General features: G+C 42.0%; 1 protein-coding gene across 3 annotated transcripts in view; it reads right to left on the reverse strand.

The window, feature by feature from the left end:
- LOC311133301 (SPRY domain-containing protein 3-like) overlaps positions 1-23,154 on the reverse strand; it is an 84,217-nt gene that overhangs the window by 27,321 nt on the left and 33,742 nt on the right. For all 3 annotated transcript variants that reach the window (XM_084166801.1, XM_084166802.1, XM_084166800.1), the window contains exons 5-6: positions 20,435-20,570; positions 19,920-20,108 (exon numbers count right to left, since the gene is read on the reverse strand). In XM_084166801.1, the coding sequence (XP_084022927.1) occupies positions 19,920-20,108; positions 20,435-20,570 (325 nt within the window). The remainder of the gene's footprint in view (positions 1-19,919; positions 20,109-20,434; positions 20,571-23,154) is intronic.

The raw sequence follows: 23,154 nt of genomic DNA on the forward strand, positions 1-23,154 counted from the left end.
TTTTGCATCACAACACTGAAGTGTAAGGGGCCTCCAATTTTGTAAATGGACTGGATCTTTATATTTTCCACTTGTATCCTGTTTCAGTAATAATGAGATCAGACCTTCTTCTTAAGTGTCAGATAATCTACCATTTACATAGGAGTGGTTAAAACATGCTAATAACGGTCCTCTTAGTATATCAAAAAAGGTTTGGTATACCTCGATTGGTATGCCATCCAACCCTGGAGTTTTCCCGGACTTAAAGTCTTTAATTGCATCCAGAAGTTCCTCCTCTGTAATTTCACCTTCACATGAGTCTTTCTGTGTGGCTGTTAATTTGACATTATCAATAGAAAAAAATCTCTACAATTAGCTTCAGTTAGAGGAGATGGAGGCGACTGAAAAGAAAACATATGCTTAAAATACTTTGTTTCTTCCTTCAAAATATCATTAGGTGAATTATGGGTGACTCCGTCAATTGTAACCAGTTTCATTAAGTTCTTTTTGGTAGCATTCCTATGTTGAAGATTAAAAAAGAATTTTGTGCATTTTTCCCCATATTCCATCCAGTTTGCTTTATTTTTATAATATATTACACTTGATCTTTCTTGAATAAGTTTTTCCATTTCTTTTTGTTTTTCCTCTAATTTATTCTGAGCCTCTATGTTACAGTTTTTATTGCCATCTATCTGTTCTGTTAGACTTTCTATTTCCTTTCTTAGCATAAACTCTTTTGACCTAAATTGCTTTTGTTTTCGAGATGAGTACTGAATTGCATGGCCTCTAAAGGCACATTTAAAGGTGTCCCATACAATAAGGGGATTCGCTGTACCTATGTTATGTTGGAAAAAGTAGGTTATAAATTCCTTTGTTCTAATTATAAATAAATTATCATCTAATAGGCTTTGATTAAATTTCCAATATCCTCGCCCACGTGGAAATTCAGTCAGAGTAATGTATATGCCTATTATATGATGGTCCGACCGCATTCTGTCCCCTATCAACACTTTTTTTACTTTTGGTGCCAACGAGAATGAGATAAGAAAGAAGTCAAGACGACTAGCTTGATTCAGTCTCCGCCATGTATATCTCACTAGATCAGCATATTTAAGCCTCCATATATCTACTAGTTCTAATGTATCCATGACATTCACAATTTCCTTAAGAGCATGTGGGTGATTGTTTGTGGTGTGATTTCCTTTTCGGTCCATTGAGCTATTTAAAACAGTATTATAATCCCCCACCATAATAATATTGTCTTGAGTTGCTTGCAGGCTTGATAATTTATTATATATATTGTCAAAGAATTGTGGATCATCATTATTTGGTCCGTAAAGGTTAATGAGCCATATCTGTTTATGGTCCAATACCATATTTAAAATAATCCATCTACCTTGCGTATCTATTTGGACAATTTGCACATTCGGATCGAAATTACTATTAATTAATATCATCACCCCTTTTGAATTTCTTTGCCCATGGGAGAAGTATATTTCCCCCCCCCCATTCTTTTTCCCACGCTACTTCATCTCGAATTGTTGAATGAGTTTCCTGTATACAATAGATATTATATTCCTTCTCTTTGAGCCATGTAAATATTGTTCTTCTTTTGTTATTATCAGCTAAGCCATTACAATTATAACTGGCTATACTTATTTCACCATACACCATAATGAGATACAAGTTTCAAGTCTATTTATCATTATATATGTTTGTAAATTTACCAATAAAAAATAGCGTAATGATTGAGTGTCCATATAGCTGTACCGTGATATTTGCATTGCTACGGAGTAACCCTTCAATTGTTCTCCACTAATTCCCCCGCTAAAGCCCCTCCCCATCCCAAGTTGAGCCGTCATCCCAGTGATCAGCATCCCACCCACGTCCCTCCGTATCCCTAAGGCCCCGAGAGGCCAGGACGCATCCATCGAAAACAGCACACAGTGCCACCCACAAAACAGAAGCAGGTTAACCGCCAAAAGCATTTCCAATGCTTTCACCTCTATATATATATATCTATATAACTATTTTTATTATTTTTATTATGCATATCCTATTTTCCATCATTATCAATTAATATGCGTAATAATGTCGGCAGTTCACGCATAGGATTCTAACATATAACCAGGATTGCCATTGTATTACATTTAATTCATTGACAAGCAATTATTATCCTAGCAAATAATTCCCGCGGTCCATCCCATACCCCCCCCCCCCCCCCCAACATCCCCACCTCCCCCACAACAGATGCCAGACCAGCACACACGCACATACTCACATACTCCAACACACTCAACCCCCCTCCTCCACAATCCACCATAAAATCCGATACTCAACGGCTGTTATATCCCAGAGCCCAACTCGAGAAATAACTTGATCTACGAGTGCACATACAATTAAAGCTGATTGAGAAAGCATGCAAACTGAGCAGAAATTGATAACAATGTGAGATTTGATTAATCTACTTAATCTATGTCAAGTCCTAGGTGATGGAGATCAGATCCACCCTCTTCACCTGAGACACAAACACTCTGATCCCCTGTTGTAACCATTTTCCCAAGCATCTCCATGCGGTCAGACCTTTGATTATTTTGTGCCACCTGGGCCACAATGATAAACCCCCTCTCTGATTGTCCGAGTGTGACCCCCTCCCCATGGGTTACTGCAGCCAGTGTTGCCAGCACTGCCACTACCTGGGTGGGCGTACCCCACCGGAATCCCCACCGGCTAGGTAAAAGGTCGTCAAGGTTCTCATTAGCAGCTTTGAGAATTTCCTTGTATATTATGCTCTCCCATCAGGGGGCTCTGGCTTTGTAGGACCAACCCTGCCAGGCAGGCTCAGAATCTTGAGTCTGTGGAGCTTTGCAGCTCCTTCAGGGTTATCTTTGGTCTCTTTGTTGCCTCTCTGATTAATGCCCTGATTAGTGCCATATTCTTCAATTTTTTAATAATGGATTTAAATGGTGCTCCGTGGGATGTTCAAAGTTTCTGATATGATTTTATAACCCAACCCTGATCTGTACTTCTCCACTTTGTCCCTGACCTGTTTGGAGTGCTCCTTGGTCTTCAGGGTGCCGCTTGCTTGGTGGTGCCCCTTGCTTAGTGATGTTGCAGACTCTGGGGCCTTTCAGAACAGGTGTATATATACTGAGATCATGTGACACTTAGATTGCACACAGGTGGACTTTATTTAACTAATTATGTGACTTCTGAAGGTAATTGGTTGCACCAGATCTTATTTAGGGGCTTCATAGCAAAGGGGGCAAATACATATGCACGCACCAGTTTTCCATTATTTATTGTTTAGAAGTTATTTTTTTCATTTCACCAATTTGGACTATTTTGTGTATGTCCATTACATGAAATCCAAATAAAAATCAATTTAAATTACAGGCTGTAATGCAACAAAATAGGAAAATATGCCAAGGGGGATGAATACATTCTGTTCTTCTGAAATACATTTTCTTCATATCATCATGTTTCTTTAGATCTGCCTGATGGTGTATATTAAATAGATTTAAATATACTTTTTCAAATGTAGATGTTCCAAAGGCGCACACCAGCGGCTTGTATGCGTGGAGGCCTGGAGATGCTAAACGTGTTTAGGTTAATTAACGGTCAATTACCTTGAGACCGGCAATCATTTCCATGACAATAACTGGCTGACAAAATGTAATGAATGCCACATCCCTAGTTGGAGGCACTGAGGAGATGGAAGGACCTCAATTGGGTGACTGACTCTAAAGGGGAGAGCTAATATTGTTTGGAGCCACTAACCTCAATAGCTACTACTAAACTCCATGAAATAAGGACAATTAGTGCCTTGATACACATACATCAATGTCTCTGGTTTGAGGCACTGAGGAGATGGCAGGACTCTTAGACTCCTATAAAAAAAAGTGTTATTTGGAGTTCTATATAGAACCTTTTAGTTCTTTGGAAGTGATTAAAGAACCCTTTAATAAAAAAGGTTCTCTATATATACCCAGTGAAGGCAAAGAACCTTGAGGGTTCTATCCCTACTCCAGAGTGTAATGGGAATTTTTGAAAACAACAGCTAACCCAGTCGTCACATCAAACTCTAAAATGACAGCTAACATTCCCTTTTAATTTGTTTCAGCTGTTTTGCATTGACATTTTTATCCAGTGCTTGACTTGGGCAGGAGCTCACCGGAGCCGAGTACTGGCACCTCAAATGTTCTACTGCTTGAGCTCCTGTTCCTTTTATATAATATTAGCTCAAAAGTATTTTGGAGCTCCTGCACCTAATTATAAACAGTACCGACACCCAAAATGAGTACCTGCACCTATTTCAGTCGAAGTCCAGTACGATTTATATCCACATTAATGATGCTGCTGCATGATTTCACCTGGTCAGAAAAATGGCTAGCTGACGTCTGACACAGTTAGCTCTCTATGGCAGGGGAAGATCTCATTCATATTTTGCGACATTGTTGCCAAAGTCTGAGTGGCAAACAGCAAGGTTCATACAAACCTGTGCTGTTGCAAACTAAATGCTAGCTAGAAGCAAGAGGATATGTGTTTAATAAAAGCATACACTCTTAGATAAAAAAGGGGTTCTATATAGAATATTTTGGTCAACTCAAAATGTAACTGCCATTCCGATTAAAAGAACAACTGCCATTCTAGCATGACCACACAAGGGGATGGTGGTTGAACCAACTTGCAAGTAGCCTACCAATAAGCACGTTATTTTTCAATGTATTAAGGTAAGCAAAGTTGATTATTTAAATCAAATATATGAGCCCAAGGTAATATGATAAACTACAGGCTAGATAAAGTTGAACTGTTATTAGAATTGGGCTGGCTAATTTAGCTAGCTAAACAGAAAAGGCTGAGCTACTTTAATTTGCCACTTTACAAGCTGTTTTTTTTAATGGGATATGCCAAATAGAGCTACAGACACAGCCTGACATTGGCAATAAGCTCATTGTTAACTTTTATTTCAGTATTTCAGTGTGGAGTCAATTTAGGGGACTATGTTTCATGAAGCCATTAGACTGTTGCTAACAGAGGAAGTATGTATACTGAACAAAAAAATTAACGCAACATGCAACAATTTAAATGATTGTACTGAGTTACAGTTCATATACAGTGCATTCGGAAAGCATTCAGACCCCTTGACTTTTTCCACATTTTGTTACAGCCTTATTCTAAAATGGATTTAAAAAATAATAATCCTCATCCATCTACACACAATACCCCATAATGACAAAGCAAAAACATACATTTTTGCAAATTAAATTAAATTTAAAAAACGGAAATGTCTGAATACATAAGTATTCAGACACTTTACTCAGTACTTTGTTGAAGCACCTTTGGCAGCGATTACAGCATCAAGTCTTCTTGGTTATGACGCTACAAGCATGGCACACCTGTATTTGGGGAGTTTCTCCCATTCTTCTCTGCAGATCCTCTCAAGCTCTGTCAGGTTGGATGGGGAGCGTTGCTGCACAGCTATTTTCAGGTCTCTCCAGAGATGTTCGATCGGGTTCAAGTCCAAGGCCACTCAAGGACATTCAGAGACATGTCCCGAAGCCACTCCTGCTTTGGTGTTGGCTGTGTGCTTAGGGTCGTTGTCCTGTTGGAAGGTGAACCTTTGCCCCAGTCTGAGGTCCTGAGCGCCCTGTAGCAGGTTTTCATCAAGGATCTCTTTGTACTTTGCCCCGTTCATCTTTCCTGACTAGTCTCCCAGTCCCTGCCGCTGAAAAACATCCCCACAGCATGATCCCATGTCCACAGAGGAGCTCCGGAGCTCTGTCAGAGTGACCATCAGGTTCTTGGTCACCTCCCTGACTAAGGCCCTTCTCCCCCGATTGCTCAGTTTGGCCGGGCGGGTAGCTCTAGGAAGAGTCTTGGTGGTTCCAAACTTCTTCCATTTAAGATTGAGGGAGACCACAGTGTTCTTGGGGACCTTCAATGCTGCAGAAATGTTTTGCTACCCTTCCCCAGATCTGTGCCTCGACACAATCCTGTCTCGGAGCTCTACAAACAATTCCTTCGACTTCATGGCTTGGTTTTTGCTCTGATATGCACTGTCAACTGTGGGACCTTATAGACAGGTGTGCCTTTCCAAATCATGTCCAATCAATTGAATTTACCACAGGTGGACTCCAATCAAGTTGTAGAAACATCAAGGATGATCAATGGAAACAGGATGCATCTGAGCTCAATTTTGAGTCTCATAGCAAAGGGTCTGAATACTTAATACTATTCTGTTTTTTGATATGAAGAAAATGTAGTCTATTTCAGAAGAATGGAATAGCATACTCTGTGTTGTCCTTATGTTAGGTCCTGATGTGGCTATGCCAAATGGCTGTGGGCAACACTAGTTAATTTGCAGAGAAGATTTGTTTAGAATTCCGTGGCATTATTTTATATTATTTTATAGTATGAAGAATACAATTGAACAACGCTGAATAAAATATAAATATTTTCTCCAAACTATTTGAGGGAGTGCGCACATGCAGCTATTCTGTGTTGAGCGGTTAACAAAGAAATAGGTACTCCTACATGCTTAATTTAGAGTTATTAATGTAACTTTAGTTGTTCTACAAATGTTGGGCTATATGTTTAGATATTTTATACATTTTAAGGCTGCATGATGCGGCTCTAAAAAGTTGCTTGAAAGGCATGAGCTCTGCTTTGTTTTTTGCGCAGGCTGTACACACTTCATTAGTCTCTCAATCACAATTTGACAAGCACTCGATAATGCCTCGAATTTCACGGCAGCATCCCCTTTGTGGCTGTAATGCACCCTAAAAAATAATCCATGCCTTTGCTGTGCCCTTCTCTCTTAGTGCTGCGCGCTCCAAAGCACTCCCTGAGTGCTGCGCGCTCTCCATCACATGATCGGGTCTTTCTCACAGGCTACAAGTGAAGGCAGACACATCGGGGATGTAACTGTGCACGTCCATATCTAATTCCGAAGTGCATATTGAAGATATTGGAAGAACTGTCCACATTTATTTTGTGTCAGCCAACAAGATGAGTAGGCCTAACGAACATTAAAAGCACTAGCCTATGTCAATCTACTATCCCCTATAGTACAAAAGTCGACCTATTCTATTCTGTGCAATAAATAAATATTCCAAACATAGTCTGGGACAGTTGTGGGATGCAATAGGCAGGCGGCAGGTAGCTTAGTGGTTAAGAGCATTGTGCCAGTAACCGAAAGGTCGCTGGTTCTAAACCCCGAGCCGACTAGGTGAAAAATCTGTCGATGTACCCTTGAGCAAGGCACTTAACCCTAATTGCTCCTGTAAGTCGCTCTGGATAAGAGCGTCTGCTAAATGACTAAAAATGTAAAATTGTAATACAACCACTAGCATCCCCAAAACTATTTTTATGCAATGTGGCTGACACAACAGATCAGAACATTTAGCTTAAAATGTTGATAAACTATTAGGCTATTTCTTCACATTATAAGCGCAGCAATGCGCACATGGCAGTAGGCTAAAAGCGGGAAAACACCATTATCAAAAGTGACCGCAAATGCGATTATGCATGTAATGCTTTTATTTAAAAAAGGTGCATTTTTATGGTTTAAATTATCTTCCCCAAACTTGAAACTCACTCGCTGCTTATGTATGCCAGTTAGGCTCTAAACCACTTGTAAAGCAGATTATTGTGCTTAATTTTAAGAAGTTATTTGGCCACTTTAGTTGTGATACAAACCTTATCAAAACATATAGGTCTATGGGCTAGGCTACATGAGGTGTGCGACTATGATTAGAGACACTTGAAACCCTACCTCTTTAAGGAATACCTGGAATAGTATAACAGTAATCCTTTAACCCCCCCCCATCTCCCCCACCCCCCCATTTAAAAAAAGAACGAAACGGGGGGAGTGGTTGTCCCACTGGCTATCCTAAGTTGAATGCACCAATTTGTAAGTCGCTCTGGATAAGAGCGTCTGCTAAATAACTTAAATGTAAATGTAAAAAGTAGCCTAACAAAAAAGGCTGTTTCTTATGCTGGGCATCATTCACAAGTGATAGGCTAATATTGTCACCCATCAGACTATTCTTGATTTAATCTTGTCTTTACATATACTAAATAATATATGTGAAATTTGTTTTGATTTAGAATGGACCATTATCATGCACCTGTCTCGAAACAGGGGCAGCAGGAAAAAAATACATGTCATCTGTGCACTTAAATAGCGACTGGAGGACGCTTTTCCCGTGATTCATTTTCATGCCAGCCAGGTAGGCTATACTCCTGTTGTAAAGAACAGCAATGTTCTTAATATTAGGAAAGTTGAGAAATAAATATAGTAGGCCTAGCCTATAGAAAGCTGATGGGATCCTCCAATTTTTAATAAAGGCCATCACACTGTTTGTTTTCTCACGCAATTGCATAGCCTATAGAAATGTTGCGCAACATGAGCTCATGGGCTCTCATTAAGTGTTTGTGTAGATTTTCGATAACATTTGCATTGATGTCAGAGTGATTAGAGGGACAATAGAGTGCTGAGTACCAGGCAGTTAGCAAGTTTGGTAGGCTACTAATGACCATGAGCAGCATCAGAGCTTGGAGAAGCCTAATTACCATGACTAAACGGTCACGTGGAATTTGACTGCCTTCATGACTCGGGACCGCCGGTGTTGCTGTAATACGGTCACCGCAACAGCCCTAGTCAACTGTATGTGTGAGGTCTGCCGTTTGGGGGGGGTTGAGAACGGAGCAGAAGCCACATTTTTGTCGTTCGCTGTAACTAATGGATAACGGTGTATTGTAAAGAAGTCAGCCAGAGTTAACTAACCAACAACGGGAACTGCTAACCTCAAGCTGTTCTAACCTCAACTGGTTACCCTTAAAACGGAGATGGTAAGCATCAGCCCAATGGGTATCCTTCCTACACCCTGGGCAAGTCAAGGCCGTGCCCACAATCATTTCTAGCAACCATCTAGCCTACCTTTTCTGGATGCCTCACAGCAGCAATGTTATGTGGGAGACAATTTCATCATCTGAGTAAAACATAACCATGCAGTTCTGTGTCGACACCGCCTTCATTCCTCGGGTATGTCACCACCTCTTAATACAATAATTGTTTTAAAACACTCCAGGCAGGTTTTAGCCCTCACCCCAGCACTATGCTACGCTGGAGCTAACACGTATACACACATATACGCAATACATATTACACATAGGCGTCATGCACAATAGGCATCCATCCAGCCACAGACCCACATTCACACAGGCAAGCACTGCAGACAGACCCACACACACACACACAGACTTTCCACATATCCCGCATGAGGAGTTCCCACCCTGGCATGAATAAGACTATAATATTTTCAGAATAATCTAATCATGTTCTCCACTATATTTCACGAGGTGTGACATATCAGGACACGACATCCTGCTTTAACATCAGATGGCAGAATCTATTTTTCCTTTCCTTGCTTTGGATTTAGCCTACCAAAAAAAAGTAATTTGGCGTGGTCTCCACATTTTGGAAGTGTGTGAGTGAATATGAAAATCTGAAATGTCTTGGGTCAATAAGTATTCAATCCCTTTGTTATGGCAAGCCTAAATAAGTTCAGGAGTAAACATTTGCTTAACAAGTCACATAATAAGTTGCATGGACTCTGTGTGCAATAATAGTGTTTAACATGAATGACTACATCATCTCTGTACCCCACATATACCATTATCTGTAAGGTCCCTCAGTCGAGCAGTGAATTTCAAACACAGATTCAACCACAAAGACCAGTGAGGTTTTCCAATGCCTCGCAAAGAAAGGCACCTATTGGTAGACGGGTAAAAAATTAAAAAGCAGACATTGAATATCCCTTTGAGCATGGTGAAGTTATTAATTATACTTCGGATGATGTAGCAATACACCCAGTCACTACAAAGATCCAGGCATCCTTCCTAACTCAGCTGCAGAAGAGGAAGGAAATCGCTCAGGGATTTCACCATGAGGCCAATGGTGACATTAAAACAGTTACAGAGTTTAATGGCTGTGACAGGAGAAAACTGAGGATGGCTCAACAACATTGTAGTTACTCCACAATACTAACCTTATTGATGGAGTGAAAAGAAGAAAGCCTGTACAGTATACAAATATTCCAAAACATGCATTCTGTTTGCAATAAGGCACTCAAGTAATACTGCAAAAAATGTGGCAAAGCAATTCACTATTTATCCTGAATACAAAGTGTTATGTTTGTGGCAAATCCAATACAACACATTACTGAGTACCACTCTCCATATTTTCAAGCATAGTGGTGGCTGCATCATGTTATGGGTATGCTTGTAATCATTACGGAATGGGGAGTTTTTCAGGGTTAAAAAAGAAAACGAATGGAGCTAAGCACAGGCAAAATCCTAGAGGAAAACCTGGTTCAGTCTGCTTTCCAACAGACACTGGGAGATGAATTCACCTTTCAGAAGGACAATAACCTAAAACACAAGACCAAATCTACATTGGAGTTGCTTACAAAGAAGCCAGTGAATGTTCTTAAGTGGCCGAGTTACAGTTTTGACTTAAATCTACTTGAAAAAGTGGTTGTCCCACTGCCTATCATAAGTTGAATGCACCAATTTGTAAGTCGCTCTGGATAAGAGCGTCTGCTAAATGACTTAAATGTAAATGTAAAAAGTAGCCTAACAAAAAAGGCTGTTTCTTATGCTGTAATGTAAATATCTATGGCAAGACCTGAAAATGGTTGTCTAGCAATGATCAACAGGGTTGGAAATTAACACCCGCCAAATTTCGGGTACATATTGTAATTCGCTGGAAAGAATGTATATTTCAACAGCCACGTTGGCGGGTGGTCACACAGAGCATTTGAGAACAGTTTTTAAAAAGTTGGTCGAATTGACAAGGCTACTAAAGTGTGACTTTGTCCTCATGTTTCTTGGCAAGTTACATCGTTTTGTTCAGATGCTATGTTGTTTTTCAATGTTAGTTTGAGTTTGCTGCAACTGTCTGTTGCTAGGAAGACATTGCAGTCTGAGTTTTTTTCATCACAGATAAGCGAGTGCCCAAGTTACCACGATAACGGCCCGTCCCTTAAAGGGCCAGCTAAACATTTTTGTCTCACCTAATGATTGTGCTTAATTGAGCATGGATCACTCCCAAAAACGTTTATTCGTGAACTTTTAGTCATTGTTCTCCTAGATGTATTTGTGTGCTTCTACATTTCTACTTAGGAGCACATCATGTACTCAGTGAAAAAAATGTCAGTGTAGAGCCCTGAACTATAATAATAAATAAGCCGTATCACTCAGCATTTTGTGTCAGGTCAGGCACTTTGTTGATTCTTGATATTCAGTTGTAGAACTGTTTATCTGTTTTTATTATTGGATCTAAATTATATATTTTAACATACATTGGTTAAAAGACGCAGGTCACAACAATGAAATGAAATTAAGCAATATACCCCATTACTTCTTACTAGTAATACATGTATTGTTTTTGAAACATTAGAAAGCATGCTCATCTGTTCATTTGTTATTTTTGGTGTAATTATGAAATGTAAAAAAAAATTGGCTGGTGAAAAATCTGAGTGGCTGGTAGATTTGTTCATCTACCTGCCACAGTGGCTTGTGGACCAAAAAGTTAATTTCCCACCCTGATGATGAACAACAAATTTGACAGAGCTTGAAGAATTTTTAAAAGAATAAATGGGCAAAGTTTGCACAATCCAGCTGTGGAAAGCTCTCAGACTTAAAGGCGCTGCATGGTCAATCCGACGTCTGCATTGGCCGTGCAGCATTTAGGGTGAGACTAAAGTCAGGGCAGTCATACTTCTTGCACTTCGGAGAGCAGCGCAGAGCTGTTGTGAAGGAAGTTGTCAACCAATCATGTCAATGCGGAGCTATACGGAGCCTTCCGCATTGTTACAAAATTTGGGAGGCGTACGGCGATGACGTACAGATGACGTACAGCCTCCGACCACATTTTCGGATGAAGCATACATTTTCTCTTATCCAGAAAGACTCACCGCTGTAATCGCTGCCAAAGATGCTTCTACAAAGTATTGATTTAGGGGTGTGAATATCTATGTAAATTAGATATTTCTGTACTTCATTTTAAATTATGGGGTATTGTGTGTAGAACTGGTTCCTCTTAAAACAGAGATCGTATGCCTCAGCCCAATGGTTATCCTTCCTACACCATGGGCAAGTCAGGGCTGTGCCCACAATCATGTTTTTTAAAATATTTTTATTTTATTTTTATTTTTCATCATGTCTAGCCACCATCTAGCCAACCTTTGCAGGATGCCACACATCAGCAATGTTATGTGGGAGACGGTTTCATCATCTGTGCAAAACATAACCATGCAGTTCTGTGAAAACATAACCATGCAGTTCTGTGTCGACACCTCCTTCATTCCTCATGTATTTCACCACCTCTTAATACAATAATTGTTTTAAAACGCTCCAGGCAGGTTTTAGTCCTAACACCAGTACTATGCTACGCTGGAGCCAACACGTACACGTACACACACAATAGGCATCCATCCAGCCACAGATCCACACTCACACAGGCAAGCACTGCAGACAGACCCACACACAGACTTTCCACACATCCTGCATGAGGAGTTCCCACCCTGGCATGAATACGACTAGAATATTTTCAGAATAATCTAATCATGTTCTCCACTATATTTCACGAGGTGTGACATATCAGGACACGACATCCTGCTTTAAGATCAGATGCCAGAATCTATTTTTCCTTTCCAGGCTTTGGATTTAGCCTACCAAAAAAGTAATTGGCTGCTGTCTCCACATTTGGGAAGTGTGTGAGTGGTGTGGCTGGGATTGCCAGGGACAATGTAAAGTGGAGACAGGGTTTCGGACAGCAGTTGGATGTATGGACGGACAGTGGTTTTTGGGTGTTGAGGTGACGCGGTATGGGGTTGTAATTAAAAGTGAAGGAGGTATGCAGGTTTGCCTTGCCTGCCCCAGGGCCATTCAGCTGCACTCCCTAACCCTGCACAACCCTTCTACCCCCCCATACTAATGCAGGTATGGTGTGTCTCCCCACTGAGTCCAACACCAGCCCAACAGCCTGCCTCATGACAGATACTACCAGACAGACAACCCCCCATCATAAATCTACATCAGAACGAGAGACAAAGAGAGACACATATAGACCAAGAGAGGGTGAGACCCAGACAGGAAAGGGAGAGCGGGACAGAGGGAGACAGACAGACGGGGAGATATTGGGGGAGAGACAGACAGAGGAGACAGAGGGGGAGACAGAGGGGGAGACAGACAATCAGACAGACAGAAAAGGGAAAGACACAAGGCTGCCGAGAGAGGTAGCCTAACAATTGCTGTGTCTGAGTGAGACATGGAAAATTACCCCCAGCAAAGTCAATATCCTGCCCCCATGGCATCCCTTCCTTTTTATACCAACAGCATCCAACCACAACAGATATTCACGCCATAAATCATTGGCAGTTTTACAGTATTTCTGATACAGTCATGTGTCTACTTCATTCATACCCTCCTATGCACTCAAGTACTGTACAATTACTGTACAGAGGCTGGCTACATTCTCCAACTGATACAGGAGTGTCTGTCCTTACTATGTGACTCCTGCCATGGCTGTCTCATAGTCTACATTTCCTGACCCATTTATTTTACCATCATTCTCACTCTGTATGACAACTTATTGATAGAACCAACAGCAAATCCCTATTGTTTGTCAAAAGTTAATATTCAGATCTTTTCTCTGATGTGAGTAGTTAGTCTATTAATATCTTGTGTAGAGCGAGGGCAGCTTTTCCAGCCCTGCGTTGTACCAACACACTGATTCTGCAGGAAATGGCCCATTGGCCCCCCTGTACTGTTACTGTATCCTTGCATGCTCTGCTCCATTGGCCGCTGCACCACTACACTTCTTTAAGTGTGTCGGTACATTTCAACACCCATCTAAAGACACACAAACAGAGCTGGGCACCACCTGTCCTACAATGGGTCTCAGATGTACTGTTTCCTGGAACAACGGCCGACACAGCAGGAAAAGAGTAAGGGAGCGAGAGTGAACGAGAGCGAGGAAAGGGAAGGCTAATATTTATTTTTATTTTTATTTCACCTTTATTTAACCAGGTAAGCCAGTTGAGAATAAGTTCTCATTTACAACTGCGACCTGGCCAAGATAAAGCAAAGCAGTGCGATAAAAACAACAACACAGAGTTACATATGGGGTAAAACAAAACAAACTCAAAAATACAACAGAAAATATATATACAGTGTGTGCAAATGTAGCAAGTTATGGAGGTAAGGCAATAAATAGGCCATAGTGCAAAATAATTACAATTAGTATTAACACTGGAATGATAGATGTGCAAGAGATGATGTGAAAATAGAGATACTGGGGTGCAAATGAGCAAAATAATTAACAATATGGGGATGAGGTAGTTGGGTGGGCTAATTTCAGATGGGCTGTGTACAGGTGCAGTGATCGGTAAGGTGCTCTGACAACTGATGCTTAAAGTTAGTGAGGGAGATAAGTGTCTCCAGCTTCAGAGATTTTTGCAGTTCGTTCCAGTCATTGGCAGCAGAGAACTGGAAGGAATGGCGGCCAAAGGAGGTGTTGGCTTTGGGGATAACCAGTGAGATATACCTGCTGGAGCACATACTACGGGTGGGTGTTGCTATGGTGACCAATGAGCTAAGATAAGGTGGAGATTTGCCTAGCAGTGATTTATAGATGGCCTGGAGCCAGTGGGTTTGGCGACGAATATGTAGTGAGGACCAGCCAACAAGAGCGTACAGGTCACAGTGGTGGGTAGTATATGAAGCTTGTGGCGGGGCGGCAGGTAGCTTAGTGGTTAAGAGCGTAGTGCCAGTAACCGAAAGGTCGCTGGTTCTAATCCCCGAGCCGACTAGGTGAAAAATCTGTCGATGTGCCCTTGAGTAAGGCACTTAACCCTAATTGCTCCTGTAAGTCGCTCTGGATAAGAGCGTCTGCTAAATGAAAAAAAAAAAAAAAAAAAGCTTTGGTGACAAAACGGATGGCACTGTGATAGACTACATCAAATTAGCTGAGTAGAGTGTTGGAGGCTATTTTGTAAATGACATCGCCGAAGTCAAGGATCGGTAGGATAGTCCATTTTACGAGGGCATGTTTGGCAGCATGAGTGAAGGAGGCTTTGTAGCGAAATAGGAAGCCGATTCTAGATTTAACTTTGGATTGGAGATGCTTAATGTGAGTCTGAAAGGAGAGTTTACAGTCTAACCAGACACCTAGGTATTTGTAGTTGTCCACATACTCTAGGTCAGACCCGTCAACAGTAGTGATTCTAGTCGGGTGGGCGGGTGCCAGCAGCGTTGAAGAAACCAATACAGTGAACTGAAATACGTTTCACCAAATTAGAGTGACTTACCTTAAACTAGTGTGGAAAAGAAATCACTCGTTTAACGGACTTGTTTTACATACTTATTTTGGACACTGAGCTTAATGTTCATTTTCAAACATTTAAAAATATTAAAATGTGGAGTACACGCTGATTTTGGAGTGACCTATCACTTTACATACCTATGGGCAGACACTCCACTTTTTCTCAAAAAGCAAAGTAACCATCCCAAAATAATCATCCCAATGATATGAGAAAGTTATCTTAATGATATGAGAAAATGCTAACTGTCAACCTAACCAAAGATGGTTTAGTATGAAGATATACTACATGGTCAAAAGTATGTGGACACCTGCTCATTAAACATCTCATTCCAAAATCATGGGTATTAATATGGAGTTGGTCCCCCCTTTGCTGCTATAACAGCCTCCACTCTTCTGGGAAGGCTTTCCACTAGATGTTGGAACATTGCTGCGGTGACTTGCTTCCATTCAGCCACAAGAGCATTAGTGAGGTCGGGCACTGATGTTGGGTGATTAGGCCTGGCTTGCAGTCGGCGTTCCAATTCATCCCAAAGGTGTTTGATGGGGTTGAGGTCAGGGCTCTGTGCAGGCCAGTCAAGTTCTTCCACACCAATCTCGACAAACCATTTCTGTATGGACCTCGCTTTGTGCATGGGGGCATTGTCATGCTGAAACAGGAAAGGGCTGTTTCCACAAAGGTGGAAGCACAGAATCGTCTAAAAGGTCATTGTATGCTATAGCGTTAAGATTTCCCTTCACTGGAACTAAGGGGCCTAGCCCGATCCATGAAAAACAGCCCCAGACCATTGTTCCTCCTCCACCAAACTTTACAGTTGGCACTATGCATTGGGGCAGGTAGGGTTATCCTGGCATCCGCCAAACCCAGATTTGTCCATCAGACTGCCATATGGTGAAGCGTGATTCATCACTCCAGGGAGCGCGTTTCCACTGCTTCAGAGTCCAATGGCGGCGAGCTTTACACCTTTCCAGCCGACGCTTGGCATTACGCATGGTGATTTTAGGCTTGTGTGTGGCTGCTCGTCCATGGAAACCCATTTCATGAAGCTCCCGACAAAGAGTTATTGTGCTGACGTTGCTTCCAGAGGCAGTTTGGAACTTAGTAGTGAGTGTTGCAGCAGAGGACATACGATTTTTATGCGCTACACGCTTAAGCGCTTGGCGGTCCGTTCTGTGAGCTTGTGTGGCCTACCACTTCGCTGCTGAGCCGTTGTTGCTCCTAGATGTTGCCACTTCACAATAACAGCACTTACAGTTACCCCTACAAATCAGCTGGGCTAGACAATCTGGACCCTTTCTTTCTAAAACTAGCCGCCGAAATTGTCGCAAACCCTATTACTAGCCTGTTCAACCTCTCTTTCGTAACGTCTGAGATCCCCAGAGATTGGAAAGCTGCCGCGGTCATCCCCCTCTTCAAAGGGGGTGACACTCTAGATCCAAACTGTTACAGACCTATATCCATCCTGCCCTGCCTTTCGAAAGTATTTGAAAGCCAAGTTAACAAACAGATCACCGACCATTTCGAATCCCACCGTACCTTCTCCGCTATACAATCCGGTTTCCGAGCTGGTCATGGGTGCACTTCAGCCACGCTCAAGGTCCTAAACGGTATTATAACAGCGATCGATAATAGACAGTACTGTGCAGCCGTCTTCATCGACCTGGCCAAGGCTTTCGACTCTGTCAACCACCGCATTCTTATTGGCAGACTAAATAGCCTTGGTTTCTCAAATGACTGCCTCGCCTGGTTCACCAACTACTTCTCAGATAGAGTTCAATGTGTCAAATCGGAGGGCCTGTTGTCTGGACCTATGGCAGTCTCTATTGGGGTGCCACAGGGTTCAATTCTTGGGCCGACTCTTTTCTCTGTGTATATCAATGATGTCGCTCTTGCTGCTGGTGACTCTCAGACCCACCTCTATGCAGACGACACCATTTTGTATACATCTGGCCCTTCATTGGACACTGTGTTAACAAACCTCCAAACGAGGTTCAATGCCATACAACACTCCTTCAGTAGCCTCCAACTGCTCTTAAACACTAGTAAAACGAAATGTATGCTCTTCAATCGAACGCTGCTGGCACCCGCCCACCTGACTAGAATCACCACTCTTGACGGGTCTGACCTAGAGTATGTGGACAACTACAAATACCTAGGTGTCTGGTTAGACTGTAAACTCTCCTTCCAGACTCACATTAAGAATCTCCAATCCAAAGTTAAATCTAGAATCGGCTTCCTATTTCGCAACAAAGCCTCCTTCACTCATGCTGCCAAACATGCCCTCGTAAAACTGATTATCCTACCGATCCTTGACTTCGGCGATGTCATTTACAAAATAGCCTCCAACACTCTACTCAGCAAATTGGATGTAGTCTATCACAGTGCCATCCGTTTTGTCTCCAAAGCCCCATACACTACCCACCACTGTGACCTGTACGCTCTTGTTGGCTGGTCCTCACTACATGTTCGTCGTCAAACCCACTGGCTCCAGGCTATCTATAAATCACTGCTAGGCAAATCCCTGCCTTATCTTAGCTCATTGGTCACCATAGCAGCACCCACCCGTAGTCTGCGCTCCAGCAGGTATATCTCACTGGTCATTCCCAAAGCCAACACCTCCTTTGGCTGCCATTCCTTCCAGTTCTCTGCTGCCAATGACTGGAACGAATTGCAAAAATCTCTGAAGCTGGAGACTCTTATCTCCCTCACTAACTATAAGCATCAGTTGTCAGAGCACCTTACCGATCACTGCACCTGTACACAGCCCATCTGAAATTAGCCCACCCAACTACCTCATCCCTATATTGTTATTTATTTTGCTCTTTTGCACCCCAGTATCTCTATTTGCACATAATCTCTTGCACATCTAGCATTCCAGTGTTAATATTAATTGTAATTATTTTGCACTATAGCCTATTTATTGCCTTACCTCCATAACTTGCTACATTTGCACACACTGTATATATATTTTCTGTTGTATTTTTGACTTTATGTTTTTTGACCCCATATGTAACTCTGTGTTGTTGTTTTTATCGCACTGCTTTGCTTTATCTTGGCCAGGTCGCAGTTGTAAATGAGAACTTGTTCTCAACTGGCTTACCTGGTTAAATAAAGGTGAAATAAAAATAAATAAAATAAATAAATAAATAAACAGTTGACCGGGGCAGCTCTAGCAAGGCAGAAATATGACGAACTGACTTGTTGGAAAGGTGGCATCCTATGACGGTGCCACGTTGAAAGTCACTGAGCTCTTCAGTATGGGCCATTCTACTGCCAATGTTTGTCTATGGAGATTGCATGGCGGTGTGCTCAATTTTATACACCTGTCAGCAACGGGTGTGGCTGAAATAGCCGAATTCACAAATTTACTTTTGGCCATGTAGTGTATGTAGAAACTGCTTCTCCAATAGAAATCCCAGATCACGCTTGTAGGCGATGTGATGGCGACGTTGGCTAGCTAAGCTCATGCACAGAAACGTGTCATCAGGTTTAATGGTCGTCTCGCGCCGAACTGAGCATGTGCAGGTCGTCAAATCAAAGGTGCTCCTTCGATATAAAGTTGTTTTTGATTAAAACATTCACGAGGTTGGAGTAATAACATGTACAGCTACTTAAGACATTGGGGTGAATCTAGGTTGTGGATTTAGATTTAGAAAATAATGAACTAAAGAACAACACATTTTTTTACTGCTCTCAATGACTTCTCAAACCCCAAACCCTGGTCTGGTCTGCCAAGTCTGCTTCGCTTCGCAAGCGTTCCAGGAAGTCTCACGATGTTGGGCCTCTGGGTTTAGAAACCTAACCGCAAAACCTATATCCCTGTTGTTTCCAGGCAACCAAACTGAAAGGTAAACAACCACACTAAACACCATGAATCACTGTTATCGATAAGAAAACAATTATGAAACAATGTGAATGATTAGGTCACACCTTGACAACCCATGACATTTATCTTGGTTCTGAAGGACGTGGTAAAGGGTTCAGTCAACAGAGGAAGACTCCATGCTCTCATATCAAAATTCCTTCTGAAGCAGCGAGCATTCCTGGCCTCCCACCTCGGTTTTCCACCTTAAACAGACTGTGGTAATCTACAGGTGTGTAGAAATAATCCCAGGTGTAGCTAAAAAATGAAGGCTGTTTCCACAGAACCAGAGTAACTGCTGCCTTCTGCAAGCATGCCATTGACAAACACCACCAGGCAGGTCTGCACTCAGCAGTTACCAACAGACAACAACATTCAAAACACACACAGACCGAAACACAGATACAAACACATAGGGACTATGTTCCGATATCCACACTGGCATACTACTTGAATGAAGCAATGTATTGGGCATGCATTCTAAGTGGTATGCTACTATGGACATTGGAACGTAACCATACCCTCTCTCTTCATACAAAGGATGTTTATTCATAGTCATACACACTTTTCATCTTGTATATGTTGAGCAGATGAGGTGTAATGTAATCATAGGAAGAAGACCATGTGAATAACATGAATTATGTATGAAGTAGCCTAGAAGACAACAGGCAAGGCCAGGTCCTTACCGAGCCGGTGACCCTGACGTCATGGAGACGCCCCCACTCGTCCTCGTGGCTGTCCACTATCATCAGTCCGTCTTCCTCCTCCATCCCCCACTCCGCTTGCAGGTCCAGCTGCACCTCCTCCCCCAGAGAGTGCATCCCAACGGCCGGGTAGAGCGCCTCTGGAGACCCTGGGACCACCACCGTGCCCACCTAAATGCAAACACATTCATAATATGTAATATGGGTGACAGAGATTGAGTCTGGACCAGTCCAGGACCATTGAGTACTAGACCCAGACTAAGACCAGACCCTTGACCCTGACTGCATGTACGTGGTCTCGAGAGTAAGACTACGAAATTGAGACTCCATCTCTGATATGTGGCGCAATATACATTCATTGCCTATAGAGGTGTTACATATCATAGAACATATGAATACCAGAGGGAGGTGCTGTAATCTTTTTCAAACGACAGTAAGAGCTTGATTGTATGTAGTAGGCCTACATGTGTGTGAAAGAGACTAAGATCTTAGCTTACTTCTTTTCCGTTCTTGGTGAAGAAGACCGTTGTTTGTCCATCCTCAAATGCCTCTAGGTAGATCCCACAGCCAATACGATCGCCACGGTTACACTTGGGCCCAAACTGCTGTCCAATAGTGTTCCCATTGTACAGCCTGTGGAATGCCAGAGGTGAGAAGTGAGGGTGCTGGCTGAGCCACAGCTCAGTCAGCCATATACAGTCAGGTCCATAATTATTGGCACCCTTGACAAAAATGAGCAAAACAGACTGTATAAAATAAATAATACAAATACTGAGCTATGCTGCATGCGCCAAAAAACAGTGAGCACCATAATTCATTGGACAGTGACCATTTTTTTGTTATTTTGGTTCTGTTCTCTAGCACTGAGTTTGAAAGGATACGATGACAATGAGGGTGAAGTGCAGACTGTCAGCTTTAATTTGAGGGTATTTTCATACATATCGGATGAACCGTTTAGAAATTATAGAAGCTTTTGTACATGGTCCCCCCCATTTTCGGGCATCAAAAAACATTGGACAGTTTAACATAATGTAGAATAAAGTAATCATTGTTAATATTTGGTCGCATATCCTTTGCATGCAATGACTGCTTGAAGTCTGCGATGCATCGACATCACCAGAAGCTGGGTATCTTCCCTGGTGATGCTCTGTCAGGCCTGTACTGCAGCCATCTTCAGTTCCTGCTTGTTTCGGGGACTTATTGCCTTCAGTCTCCTCTTCAGCATGTAAAATGCATGTTCAATTGGATTCAGATCCGGTGATTGACTTGGCCAGTCAAGGATTTTCCACTTTTTGGCCATCAAAAACCCCTTCGTTGCTCTAGCAGTATGTTTAGGGTCATTGTCTTGTTGCATGATGAAGTGCCGGCCAATGAGTTTGGAGGCATTTGGTTTTATCTGAGCAGATAAAATATTTCTGTAGACTTCAGAATTCATTGTTCTACTTCTGTCTGCAGTCACATCATCGATGAAGACAAGTGAGCCTGTTCCACTGGCAGCCATACAGGCCCAACACCACCTCCACCATGTTTCACGGATGAGGTGGTATGCTTTGGATCATGGGCATTTCCTTTTTTTCTCCACAATTTCCTCTTTCCATCACTCTGGTACATGTTAATCTTTGTCTCATCTGTCCACAATACTTTTTTCCAGAACTCTTGGGGCTCTTTTAGGTGCTTTTTAGCAAACTGTAATCTCGCCTTTCTGTTCTTCAGGCTTATCAGTGGTTTGCATCTTGTAGTGTACCCTCTGTAGTCCTGCTGGTGTAGTCTTCTACATATGGTAGACTTTGACACATCTACACCTGCATCCAGGAGAGTGTTTTTGATCTGTTGGGCTGTTGTCAGGGGGGGGTTTCTTCACCATAGAGTGTATTCTCCGGGTCATCCACTACAGTGGTCTTCCTCGGTCTACCGGGTCTTTTGACATAATTGAGTTCACCGGTTGTTTTTTTCTTGTTACTATTGAACCAAACTGTTGACTTGGGCATGGCCAGGGTTTTTACAATGTTCCTGATTGATTGATTTTCATTTCTGAGCCTTATGACGGCCAGCTTCTTTTGCATCGACACTGCTATCACACCCCAACAACAACCTCCAAAGGCAATAGCAAAGTCTAGAATCAATACTATTCATCAACAGCTCTCCTGCATTCACTAACGACACAAATGAATACACCTACCTAACGACACACATCTGTGAAGCCAATTTAACAAATACTTGTAGTACCTTAAAATGGGGGGACCAGGTACAAAAGGTGCTGTCATTTCTAAACGGTTCATCCGATATGTATGAAATACCCTCAAATTAAAGCTGACAGACTGCACTTCACCCTCATTGTCATTGTATCCTTTCAAACTCAAAGTGCTAGAGTACAGAACCAAAATAACAAAAACATGGTCACTGTCCAATGAATTATGGTGCTCACTGTATATTATTTTATACTAATACAATTGCTCAGAGAGATTTTGTTTAAAAAGTCATTCAAAATCTAAAAAAGATAGGGGTCAGAATTATTGGCACCCCTGTTTTCAGTACTCCAGCACCCTACCCTTTGTATTTTGTATATATTAAAGGATCCCCATTAGCTGCTGCCTTGGCAGTTATATATGTGGTCCTCTGTAGCTCAGCTGGTAGAGCACGGCGCTTGTAACGCCAAGGTAGTGGGTTCGATTCCCGGGACCACCCATACACAAAAATGTATGCACGCATGACTGTAAGTCGCTTTGGATAAAAGCGTCTGCTAAATGGCATATTATTATTATATTATTATATACAGTTTAAAATATTACATGACATTACATTTCATAACACTTTACCCAATACATTTAGTGTGTTCCGTCAGACCACTACTCCACTACCATATATGTACAATACAACATCCATGTATGTGTATGTGTGTCTGTGTGTGTCTCTTCACAGTCCCCGCTGTTCCATAAGGAGTATTTTATATTGTAATTATTCTTTTTTTATTCTACTGCTTGCATCAGTTACCTGATGTGGAATAGAGTTACATGTAGCCATGGTTCTATGTAGTACTGTGCACCTCCCATAGTCTGTTCTTGACTTGGGGATTGTGAAGAGACCTTTGGTGGCATGTCTTGTGGGGTATGCATGGGTGTCCGAGCTGTGTGCTAGTAGTTTATACTGACACTTCGGTGCATTCAGCATGTCAACACTTCTTACAAAAACAAGTAGTGATGAAGTCAATCTCTCCTCC

The sequence above is a fragment of the Coregonus lavaretus genome (assembly GCF_964263955.1).
Source record: "Coregonus lavaretus genome assembly, chromosome: 8".
NCBI lineage: Eukaryota > Metazoa > Chordata > Actinopteri > Salmoniformes > Salmonidae > Coregonus > Coregonus lavaretus.